The 12,793-nt window shown below is 35.9% G+C and overlaps 2 protein-coding genes across 14 annotated transcripts in view; one reads left to right on the forward strand and one right to left on the reverse strand.

Annotated features, from left to right (window-relative positions):
• Positions 1 to 12,793, forward strand: part of LOC100114127 (double-stranded RNA-specific editase Adar) — a 266,817-nt gene that overhangs the window by 74,019 nt on the left and 180,005 nt on the right. The gene's annotated exons all lie outside the window — the stretch shown is intronic.
• Positions 8,616 to 10,440, reverse strand: LOC116415879. The gene is made up of 2 exons (XM_031921474.1): positions 9,025 to 10,440; positions 8,616 to 8,931 (listed from the first exon to the last, which is right to left on the reverse strand). Exons 1-2 carry the CDS (start codon positions 9,129 to 9,131, stop codon positions 8,631 to 8,633), a joined length of 408 nt encoding a protein of 135 aa, XP_031777334.1. The 5' UTR covers positions 9,132 to 10,440; the 3' UTR covers positions 8,616 to 8,630.

Raw genomic sequence — 12,793 nt, forward strand, 5'->3', positions numbered from 1 at the left:
TATATCAATTTTCAACTTCTTAAGTGGTTACTACTAAAATTCCTTTACAACTTTGCAAAGTCTCGCAGTTTATAAAATCGCCCCAGAAGTGAAATAATCAAACTTTACTATCTAACATAAAAATTCTGTAATATTGGCTGGGTGTGTAAATTATCCTTTTAACTTGTTCTTTGCGACTTCGCAGTGCCACAATATTTATAATTATGAGCACTTATGTAAATACGCATTTCATAACTTAAATGTTTCTTAATTCTTGAATCCTTAAGACTCAGCGCACTAGTGACGATTTCGGAACATTTTAACTATCCAAATGTTTGTTTACTTAAAAGATATATAAAAACAACAATAGTACATCATGCAACAATGGGCGAAAATAGCAGCTTTTTCCCGCAGGTGAGTTTACTGCCCGAGCGAAGTGAGGCAATACAATTGAGCTTATTTGATTGCAGTGGCGTTTATACGCAGGGTATCACTCAAAAATTGATAAAGTGGATTTTATGCGTAAACCGGGATATACATCAGGAAATAGTTTGTGTAGGAAGATTTCGTGAACATCGCTCAATCGAGGGCCCGCTAGTTGATGTACTTTTATCAATAGATAGAGGAAAAAGACAGAGTTCATCAGTTTCGTAGGTGTTGTTAGCAAGATCTTCGCGTTGTTTTATTTTTAATTCGTTACGAAACTGTAATATAGTTGTAGATCGAATCAAACTCGCCGTGTATAACGTCTTCATCGCAGCGTATATGACAGCCTAAACACGAATGACTTTTTAAGATTATTCAATTGAATTAGACGAACGTGTATTGTGTACGACCCGGACTGGGTTATTTATAAAATTAACTTAAGGGGACAAAACACTTTTAAACCGTGAAAAAAAGATTCACGAGGGACAATTACAAAATTAAAGTAAATAATTTGTTTTTTTTTCAGTGATACTTGATGAACCCTCAAATTTGCCACGATAAAACGTAAATTACCCCTATTTACCCATTGTGGTACTCGGTGCAATGTTTTGTGAATTTTTTAACTTTCCGTAGGATTCCGAGTGAACGAATGGTTCTTTTGGGCTAAAATTTTAGAAGGACTCGTTGTACACTAGTAGTTTTGGTATATCTATTCGTTTCTGAATTTCTATTTTGTAGCGTACAGCAGGGGGGCTATCAAGTGGCGCGGTAGCGCCATGAAGGCTAGTTTGAGAAGCAGACGAAGCCGCGGCGCCCGTGACACTATTTACTTCTATATTGGTGTTCGGATTTTTCATTATATTTTTTGGCTTATTAGAATATTTTCTGAGCTAAACTATAGTAGATAGGCTATAGGCATACCAAAACATAGGCATACTAAAACACCCCCTCTCCTCTCAGAGTGTTTTGGTACCCGATGGAAGAGGAGGGATCCCCTCTCTCTCTTCAAGATACTAAAACACCCCCTCTCCTCTCAGAGTGTTTTAGTACCCGATGAGAGAGTGGGATAATTTTTCCTCTCTCCATTATGTTTTGGAATGCCTATAACTTTCTCTACTTTTTTTTTCATTTTTTCTTTAATTTTTTTTTTACTTTACAGTTTATGCAGATAGAACAATTTCATAAGTTTGACGTTGTGCAATGCACAGGTCGTCTTATAGCTTGGATTATGATATGTGCATACTGTGACGCACTTAAAATATGGTTTTGACGGATAGTCATATTGTTCAATGTTGTGAACTGGAAATTTGAATCGTTGAAGCCATTTCTGTTTTATTGTACCCATGACAAAAATTTTTGATGCATCATGCAAAGCGTCACGAAGCAAGTTTCCAATTTGAGAGTAGTCATGTCCATCGGTTTTCCAGTTCATGCCATGATGATTATGTTTAAGCCAGTTGTTTTCCCTTTGTATTTTGTCAGAGAGTTTTTTCCAGGGGAAGGGATTTTTAAATATTAGAACAATAGGCTCACTATTATCGTTGAGAGGAATGATTGCAATTTCCTTTAGAATATAATCTTCTCCGGTTTGCTTGAAACCAGTCATGTCTACTGCATACTCCATTTTTTTTTGTGCAACCTAGACGAGTTTCTTGACATCCCCACTGATGGGATTGTACTGAACGATACGATCGTGTAAGATCATGCAGTAGGCTGAAGTGTCTGCGGGAAAATCCTTTTTAGCCTCAAACTCTAGACGTACATCAACAGGAGCGTTCTTGAGAGATTCGTTTTGTCGTGAACAGTCAATAACTATTAGCGGTTCATTCTCGATGAACATAGATTTTGTCAGCATCGGCTGTGGATCTCTTCCATAGTATGATTTTTGAAAATTAGCATACATATCATAGAGAATCGCATACTGATTGTTATATATGTCGAGATTCATATTGTTGTATGGATAATATTGTGAATTTAAGAAAAGTTTCACATTACTTATCTCGCAATGATCAAATCTACTCGCATTTGCAGTTCTTACAGCTTTTCTCTTTGTTTGTAGTCCGAGAATTACAAAACGTGGTTTCTCCAGTTGATTTGATGTTTTCACTGTCCAGACGTGTTTATTCGTGCTTGGGAGAAGAGGATATTCAAATATCTCCCAAGAACGAAAACACATAGAGATGGGATTATCTTTACCAATGAAATTCAATAGCTGAATTTTTTGTTTATCAGATGCAATGACATATGGCATTAACCATTCTATCTTCGATATTTTTACTTCACAATCTTCATAAGCAGTTACACCAGATGTCGTAGTACCTTCCTGGATTATTGCGTTCAAGTCACTTCTCGATCTTGTAAGAATGAGCTCATGCTTCATGTTAACTATAATTTTTTTATAGTCTTCTGCAAAGCCCATGATCATACTCAGCGGAATCGCAACGTCAAAGTTTCCCTTTTCATCGACAAACGATTTGACGTTTTCTTCATTGCCAAGCCAGCCTGCATTTTCTAGCATATTATTCTGATTCGAATTAAATGAAGTCCATCCTTTCATAAGACTGCTCAAACCAACATTTTTACTTTTATCTATCTCCACAGCATTAATTTCATAACGAATTTCATCAAACAGATGACAAATGCCATTGTTCACGAATGTAGTTTTAGCTGGAGCTGATGAACCAGTTTTGAGTTTCAATTTTCCACATACATGGATAGAACTACGTGATGGCAGGAGACATAGATCTTGATGTTGGATAGAAATACGAATTTCATCGCTGTTGTCAAAGCTTAATGATGAGTATGGCTGATGTGCGTGTACTTCGTAATGAGCAATAGACTCATCGAATACGACACCTGATTGAATGCTTAGAATTTCGTCCATTTTTCTGGAAGCAGCAAAAAATTATACACGTGAATTTTTTCCACGAACTTTTAGTCCTAGACTTTTCAGAAACTGAATGCTCTTGCGTGTAAACGGTTTGAGTTTCTTCGGTCGACTGATGACTGGTTGCCATGATGACTGACTTATATATGATCCAGAATTGTAAACGATGCCCATTATACAGATTTGATGTGGAGTCTAATAGTGATTTCCTCTCCTCGAAAATTCACCAAATTTCCATCCTGATCGACGATTCGAATTTGTAGATGATCTATGCACTTGACGCTGAGCGGTAGATATATGACATGAGACGGAACTTCTATGATTTTATATCCTGGAGGCACGCGGGGAAAGAACTCATGGATTGTGTGAACTCTTTTGTCATTGATGTAAGCACCTGCAGTGATGTTGCACTCTACTCGCAGTGCGTTGATTTTCAATATTTTCACAGGTAAATCAGAGCTGTGAAGATCTTTAACTTTGAGAATACGAGGAGTGAAGCCAAGGAGACGACCTATTGAATCGTGTGGTCTGAAATCTAAGGGATGACTGCAAGTAATTTCACTTCTGAGAGTATTGTTGTTAGCTTTCAAGGAAAAATTAATTCCTTTAGCTTTCAAAGCTGCTTGTAAAAATTGATCAAGAGCATCAATCTCGTAACTGCCAGTTGGAATAGTAATAAATTCACCATTCAAATGAACTTTATTGTTTGATGAGTCAACGTTTGGAATAGAGTTGAATGTTAAAAGTTCAACTAAGCCCAAAACAAAATTTTTATGCTCTGGTAGTTCGACTGAAGGGAAATATTGTGCTTCTAGAACAGAAGATTTTCCCGTTAGACTCAGAGTGAAACTATCTTCCATGACTGATCGGATGATAATGAATTCATTCGGCTGCGAGCACCTCTTTTTATAGTCTTCCAGTTAAGAAGTAGAGACAAAGATGGCCACATATGAATGAGTCAAAATTTTGATATCTTTTGTAATTGTATTTCACTTCTTTCACGTTAAAATACATCATGAGATCCTTGGGAGGTTTGAGATCACCAAAACTATCAAAATAAAGCACTTCAGAACCTTGCTTGCGATAACAAACCCAGTGAGTACCTCTATTTTGATAGTCATCCAAGTTAACCACTGCAGATTCATTATACCATGGACCATTGGGAGGCAAATTATTTCTCATGAAAACACCTCGGAAATCTGAGATTTTCATCATATGAGCATATTTTTTTAGATCGTAGTCAGTCAGTGGACGATTCGGCAAAGTTAAATCGAAGTTTTTTTTTTCTATTCACTTGATTGCTGCCACAACCAATATGAGGTGTCATAAATAATCCCATCCCAGTTTTATAGGGCTTAAGATGGAGTCCTTTGCCTAAAGCAATAGCTTCCATGGTCTTATTATGCCTCTTACTTTCTTCATGATTTTTCTGCGCGGCTTTAGCATCATTAACAGCTTTAGCTATTCCAGCAGCACCTCCTGCTAGAGCACCGGTGGCACTTAGTCCTGCGAACAATGGAATGAGAAAAGGAAGAACTCCACCAATTTTTGCTGGAAGCGGCAGAACACGTGGAATGATAACTTTTTTCTTTCCTCCTACACTTTTAACAGCTTGACGTGCACCCTTCAACGCTGATTGAATAACCTTGCGAGAATGTTTACTTGCTGTCATTGATTTTTTAGCTACAGTCACTAACTTATTAAATTTCAGTCCCATTCCAGTTTTTCCTTTTAATTTCATAGCACTGTTAACAGCAAAAGCAAACGCTTTTTCACCAAGACTCGCATCCTTGGCTCTGACACGCTGCATAGCTTCCTCAGCAAGCTTCTTGTCAGCAGCTTTACGATCTCCGTTTTTATCGGAGTAAGCTATGTCATGTTTTTTACATGCCTGATCAAGCGGATTAATACCAGGATCTCCTCTTTTCATTCGCTTTTTTAATTTGGTTCCGGGACCGCAGTATTGATATCCAGGAAGATGCATTTCAACAGGTAAGTTATTGATAACTTTATCAAGCAATCCATAGCCTTTCGGCTGTTTCTGAGATTTGTGTATGATCATCTCTCTTCGAGTGTTGATTCACAACTGACGTTTATGGTATAAAACGAGCGTTTATATTTCAAGAGCTCAATGTTGAATGTGACTTTGTTGCGTGAACATGGATTTTACCGAGCAAAACGTCAAACTCCCTGTCACGAATTTTGATTTTGGAAAAGAGAAGAGAAAGAAGCGTCATGGGGAATTACTACCAGATAGTATACGAGCAGTATTCTGTGGTCCATCAAACTGTGGAAAAACAAATAGTTTATTGGCTCTAATTACACACCCCAATGGTCTTAGATTTGAGAATTTATATGTATACTCTAAATCCTTGAATCAGCCAAAGTATCAATTTCTCAAAAATGTCTTGGATCCGATTGAAGGAGTATCATATCTTCCGTTTAGTGAGCATGAATCTGTAGTATCTCCAGATGAAGCCCTACCAAATTCAATTATGATTTTTGATGATGTGGCATGTGAGAAGCAGGATAACGTCAGAGCATTCTTCTGTATGGGAAGACATAAGAGTGTAGATAGTTTCTATCTATGTCAATCTTATGCTCATATAGGAAAACATCTCATTAGGGATAATGTCAATTTGTTAGTAATTTATCGACAAGATGATGTAAATCTTAAACATATCTATGAAGATCATGTGAATACTGATTTAACTTTCAATGAATTTCGGAATCTTTGTTCTGAATGTTGGAAGAATGATAGATATGGATTCATCGTCATTGACAAAGATAGACCGATGAATGAGGGTAGATACAGAAAAGGATTTGACTGTTTTGCAATAAAAAAGGAATTATGAGTCTCAAACTTGCAGTTCAGTTGTAGACATCGCCACGTCAGCATGTCAGACTTCAAGAAAGAGAAGAATGTTCTTAGTGAGCTCTTGCGAGCTGGTGAGGCTATTAAAAAAAATACACTTTATTAAAACAGGAGAAAGATGATTTTGAAAAAGTCATCGGCGATACTCTAAAACCAGTCGTCACACCACTTGAAAAACTTGTTGAGATGAAAAGTGAAAGTCCACTGCAGCAACCATCCAATCACATTTTTGTTAAAAACAGCAGTAAGAAAATGAAAAAACGAACAAGAATCGATCGATCAAGTTTGCTCAACGATCAAAATAATAATAATAATAAATCAAGTTTATTGGATTATACTGTTTATGATTATGATGATGATGATGATGATGATGATGATGATGCTTTTAACACAATAACAAATTCTACATTTAAATCTACGAGTGGAAAAAATGAATCAGCTGAAGATTTTTTATCATTGTTAGATAAAAGCCGTAGAACAATTGACAATATATACGGAGTGCGAAAGGTTGATGGAGTGTATATGATTGGTGATTCAGAAATAGAGTTTGATGATAAATATGTCAAAGTCAGAAATGAAAGTTATCCTAAAACGAATGGACTAATGGAATTGCTATTTAAAAAATATCCGGATGATCTTCTTCTGAGTTCAGCAGATCGTGAAAATTATCGCAAGATTCTGGAAGCATCAAATGCTCATCGGAAAAAATTCAGCAAAGATGAATCTATAAGAATGTCGAGAAGTAATAAATATAAGAATATTTTAGCTCCAATGTTCCGCAGCACTCCACGTAAAAAGAACAACAGCAGCGGAGGAGGACTTGTACCTAAATATAAAATAGCTAAGAAAAATTCTTCCATAGATCTTGTCTACTGGGACGATCCAAATGAGCTTGTCGAACGACTTCGATTATTGATTGCCGAACGATCTGCTGGAAATAACAATCACACCAACGAAATTCATTCAATTATTGAAGAATTGCGTGAAGCTGGGCATATATATTGATACGCATATTTCTTCTTTGCATCAGTACTACCATGAGTCTCGATGTGTTCGGAAGAAAACTTGGGAGCTCGCAGAAAGTGAGTCGCGGGCCTCCAGGAAATGGTTTTAATTTTACATCAGACGGCGATTTTGACTTAGAGGAGAAGCGACTCTGTAATCTCGGAGAGCCACGCAATCCAAAAGATGCAATCACTTTGCATTCACTGCAAGTTATCCTGCAGACGGAAGTAAATTATATATCTTCTAAAATTACTGGAATTGGTGAACTTATAGACCAATATAGGGAGCAAGTTGAAAGCCTTAAATCTGATGTGGACAAAAAATTAAAATATCTTAATGATATTTCTCAACGTAATTTTGCAAGCGTTGAATATATTATTGGTCAATTGAATAATTTTATAATCAAAGAAGATGGAAAAGCAAAAAGTAGCTGAAGAGCTGCATAAAGCTGCACGCCGCAGGTACAAGCGAAGAAAATATGATATACGCGGAATAGATGAGACTTGGCAAGGTGATCTTGTGGAAATGATTCCTTACGCTAGCGAGAACAAAGATTTCCGCTACTTACTCACTGTCATAGACATATTTTCAAAGTACGCGTGGGCCGTGCCAGTCAAGTCGAAGAGTGGCCAGGATGTTACTGCAGCTATGAAGTCAATACTGAAAGAAGGACGAGTACCGAAGAATCTACAAACTGACCAAGGAAAAGAACTTTACAATTCAATTTTTCAAAAACTTATGAAGAAGCACAATATACACTTATACTCTTCACATAGTAATCTTCATGCAAGTATATGCGAACGATTCAATAGAACGTTAAAAAATGCAATGTGGACAGAATTCAGCAAACAAGGAAGCTATAAATGGTTGGATATTCTACCTAACTTGCTCAAAGCATACAATTCGAGAAAACATCGGACAACAGGAATCGAGCCTGAAAATGTTACACAGGCAAATGAGAGAGAGGTCAAGAGACGTTTTCCTACTGAAAAGTCGTCAGTGAAAGAACCGAAATTCAAAGTAGGAGATAAAGTACGAATAAGTAGGTTAAAAAATGTTTTTGAAAAAGGTTACACACCAAATTGGTCTACGGAAATTTTTACAATAACGCGAGTTGTAAAAACAGATCCAGTAACTTACCACCTCAAAGATTATTATGATAAACCCGTCTCTGGTGGCTTTTATGAAACGGAAATTCATAAAACTATGTATCCGGAAATTTATTTAGTAGAAAAAGTTTTAAAGAAAAGTGGTAAACGCGTATATGTTAAATGGTTAGGATTCAGTAGCGATCACAATAGTTGGGTAGATAAAAATGAGATTGTATAAATTATTCAAGGTTCTAAAAAATAAGAAAGCAATTGTTATTATATTTAATAATGTATTTTTATTCATGTGAATTATAGTTTTAACAAATAAATAGTATTTAATAATTATCAGTCTTTGTATTTCATTATTTTAGCATGTGGTGAACTTAAAAGAAGTTCCACCCTGATATGTTATAAATAAACTAAGTTTATTTGCTGTGTTTGAAAGATTATTGAAAAGTTCTTGATCTTTCAAGATTGCTGATGAAATCTTTTCTGGCAGAAATATTTGAAAGCTGTCATCAATCTCGGCCACGATCTTCGTGCCGAATCTAGTCTTCACCTCCTTGAGTGCAGTCACCATGTACTCATGATCTTTTTCTAAGTCCGTGACTTTCTTCTTAGGCAAGAACTCGCGCTCAGCAATTTTGTTAAGTGCAGATAGATCCATTCTGAAACGTGAAAAAAATAAGAATTTGTGTGTTAGAGAAAAGATTTTCTTTGAGAACAAAAAAAAAAATAGTGAGAATCAGCTATGAACTTACTTGAAAATGTTAAGTGAGTCTTGGTTTCTTCTCCAAAGGTAGGTAATTTTCAAGCTCGACTGCTCGAATGTGCTCTTCACCGTGGTGCGTCGGTTCATATAGCCCATTCCCCACCACGATGTCTGCCCCTTCCATAGCCTCTTGTAGAATATCTCTTCTATTGGAAGATGCCCCCTCCATCGATGGATTCCATTCGTGCATTAGCTCCTCACAAACATCGTATTCTATAAAGATTTGTTCGCCTGTATCGCCATAAAGTGTCATCCCCACTCGTGCTGCACTGTTTTCATTGGACAATTCGCTCCCCCTCTCCATTGCTCTCTCGCTTTCTTCTTTAGTATTGGTCGCTTCATACCCCTTCTCCAATTCCATCTCCCCCACTCTTTCTCCTCTTGTATCAGCCATTTTTTCATCCTTCTCCATTTGACTTACAGCCAGTGCCATCTGCTCCTCAATAATTCGGTAATGACCCCAAGGCAAAGTGTCTGTGCTATGAGGTAATAAGTATCTTTTATCATCATGCGGACTTAGTGCTATTTTGTTCTGTTTTTCAGTATGCACTATGTGTAATTTAGAGCGAATGTTGCACTGCTCACGTTTAACAATAATTTGTTCTTCAAGACATTTTCGATAATCTTCGAACGTGATTGTTTTCTTCACAACACTTGACTTTATGCCTTTGGCTTTTTTCACAGTCTCAGATCCATCTATCAAAATACTATACATTTTGCTACGTAAACCAATAAATTCTGTCATAATCTTGCCATTGCATTCATCTTTCATTAATCCAGGCACTTTTTTATTGACACGTGGAATTCCAAATTGATTGTTCTCTTTGTAATCAGAAGTATCAAATTTGTGCAAGTCTTCTTTCATTATTTTATACATATCCACGTCATCAACTTCATATATTAGACTATCTGTGTCGGTGTAAAGGAGTTTACATTTTTCCCCAAGTCGCCGCTTCATATACGAATAATGAAAATCGTATAACAATGTTTTAGACATATCGAGAATGCTGAGACCAACGTATATTGGTTTTTTAATTGTAATACTTGTTCTCTTTAGCTGTATAGCAACCAAATTTTCATCAAAGATAGCACAACTATGAAAATTTGGTTGAGCTATACGTGCTTCTGCTCCATATCGACCAGTAAATTTATTCACTAATCGCACATCAACGCGAGATCGTTCTCGCTCGATGCACTTACCATATACTGCATTAATTAATAACTTGTAGAAAAGCTTCTCAAACTCATTCTTGGCCTGCTTTCTCTTCTCTGTATTAAATTCAACATATGGTTTGAGCCAAGGCTTCTGCTCAAAACTCAGAATCCTATGCACTTTTTTAAGTCGAAGTCCATTATCTAGTACCTGTTTTAACGCAAGATAATGAATGACATACCTTTTCTTATCGTTCAAAGTTGTCAGCAGTTTCTTCTGCTTTGAGCCAGGGGGTGTACGATGCTCTGCACAAAAAGGCAAATCTTGATGATCATCATGTATTTCTTCAGGATACTCTAAATCTACTTCAGCAAAGTAGCCTGTATCAGAGTCTGGTGGTGCATTGAAAAAATTTGAATTTGTTTCATATTCAATCCATTTGAATTTTCCCACTGGTAAATACTGCACCATGGCCCATCCATAAAGATTATTAATATCAAAATATAAGAGCGTCTTCGTTTTCTGATTCTTATCATATGATGATCCCATGTAGGGATTGTTTGCCTTAGCATACCGATTGCAACATTGACTTATTCCTCCTCGAATGCCTGCTTCAATAAACATCAGCATATCTATATCTGTGAGAAGCTCCAATTCCACTTTTGTCATTTTTAGAGCTGCTGAAAATGTGAGACCTGGAGTCGTGTAAAAGTGTGTAGGACATAAACTATACGCTTTCAGTGATGTCTCTCGAAAACTTTCAAAGACGTCAGCTAATAATAAAACATCTGTTTTCAAGTACAAATCAGAATATTCACCCAAAGTTCTGATAGTAAACATATTCCACACTGTAACAGCATGATGATAGTCTTCATCAATAATGTGAGAATCTGTTAGTTTATTGTAAAACTCATTCTTTTATGGCAGTTTTGTAGTCATCAACTTGTCCAATCCATCTACGAAATCATATGGAAATACACCTTTTCGTCTCAGAAGATTGATTTGCTCATCTGTAAATCCATCAGTTTTGAACTCATTTACTGCTATCGGCACTGTTTCCAAATATGATGCAAGCTTTTCCAACGATGATGGTAAAAAACGCCATGAATCAATAAATCTAAAACTGATGTCACAGTCATCTATAAACTTCGTAAATGAAATATATTTTTCTTTGTTGTGAGGTATCAGAGATACTCGTCCAGTCATTATTGTAGAAGTAGCAATCTCTTTCAAAATGAAGTGTGTGTCATAATTGAGGTTATGAAAGATAACCGGCACAAACCTCGAATCCTTGTAATTTAAATTGCATGAATTGTGAGCTGCCCCTCTGAAACTAAATAGAAAAAAATGTCTTACATGTTGTACAGCATTAAAGTCAAATATTTGTATACATTAAAAACTAACGTACCGTCCTGTTAGATGACAATGGTCTCGTACTGCGAGTTCATCATTTTTAATAGGCTTTCGACATATATGACAAACAGTTGACCTCCGAAAAGATAATTCTTCTAGATCTGTAAGTCTCATTGGTTTTGGATTTTTGTAGAGTAGATCAATCTTTTCACTAATTCCTTTCAATTCTCGAACAAACCATTTTGCCGGTGTCTCTTCATCTTCATTTTTTTGTCTGTATGATTTGTAAACAGATAAACTGTCATCAAAGCTGCACTTTATATAATAGCCTATGCTATATGCTTCATGAAGCTGAAAAGCATTTTCATTTTCAGTAGGCTTTAACAAACATTCGAAATCTGCATAAATAACAAAAGGAACTTTTTCACTTTTATTATAATCTTCAAATTTAAGAATGTTATTCTTAAAGTCGGGCAAATTAATTCGACATTTATTTATATTTTTGCAATAATTTTCGTGCATTTGCAGCCTTTCTTTACAGTAAAAAATTTGTAAACACCTTTCGCAGTGGTATGATTTTACATGAGATTTGCTTAATTGAGAGCTTAAAATTCGAGACAGATACTTAATCCAAACGTAGTGGTATTTAGGCAGGCTTCCGCCAACATCATGATTATTTTCTTCATTTTCATCTATGTAAAAATCTTGAATGAGGAGTAGATTTACATGTTTTTCTTTCTTTTCTTTTGTAATATGGCATGGCGATACTTCAAACTTTACATTATACTTTTTTAACATGTATACATTTACTGAAATATCATTTAATTTTTCAAATTTTGGTACATCTTTAAGTTTGACTGGAAATTCTATATCACCAAAGTTCAGCTCGTTCTCATACATACGATATTGATTAACTCTATTGGGATTAGTTTCAACTAGGATGCAATGCTGAAAGTATAGCATACTTGAAACACTGATTATCATTATTACGAATATTAACACATGCCTTTTTCTTTTCTATAAACTTTGGAAGTGGAATGAAGGAACTCCCCTTGATTGGAGAATATTTTTTCATATTGATACACAAACTGATAATACTCGTCAGGGTCCAGCCAGAATCTTTCTCCTGAAATTCTTCAAGCTGGGTGAGAATAGGTTCTTTGATATGATCCTTAAACCATTCTTCCAAATTCGTTGACATGAATGCTGTAACACTTTCACTTGTAAAATATTTAATGTCAGTCGTTTCCTC

This window comes from Nasonia vitripennis (genome assembly GCF_009193385.2).
Source record: "Nasonia vitripennis strain AsymCx chromosome 1 unlocalized genomic scaffold, Nvit_psr_1.1 chr1_random0012, whole genome shotgun sequence".
In the NCBI taxonomy this organism is placed as follows: Eukaryota; Metazoa; Arthropoda; class Insecta; order Hymenoptera; family Pteromalidae; genus Nasonia; species Nasonia vitripennis.

Excerpts from the sequence above, each read along its gene's own strand:
- LOC116415879 (XM_031921474.1), bottom strand. The coding sequence starts at position 9,131 with ATGGGCTATATGAACCGACGCACCACGGTGAAGAGCACATTCGAGCAG. Across the intron at positions 8,932-9,024 it reads GACTCACTTAACATTTTCAA|AATGGATCTATCTGCACTTA; the intron begins GTAAGTTCATAG and ends TTCACGTTTCAG.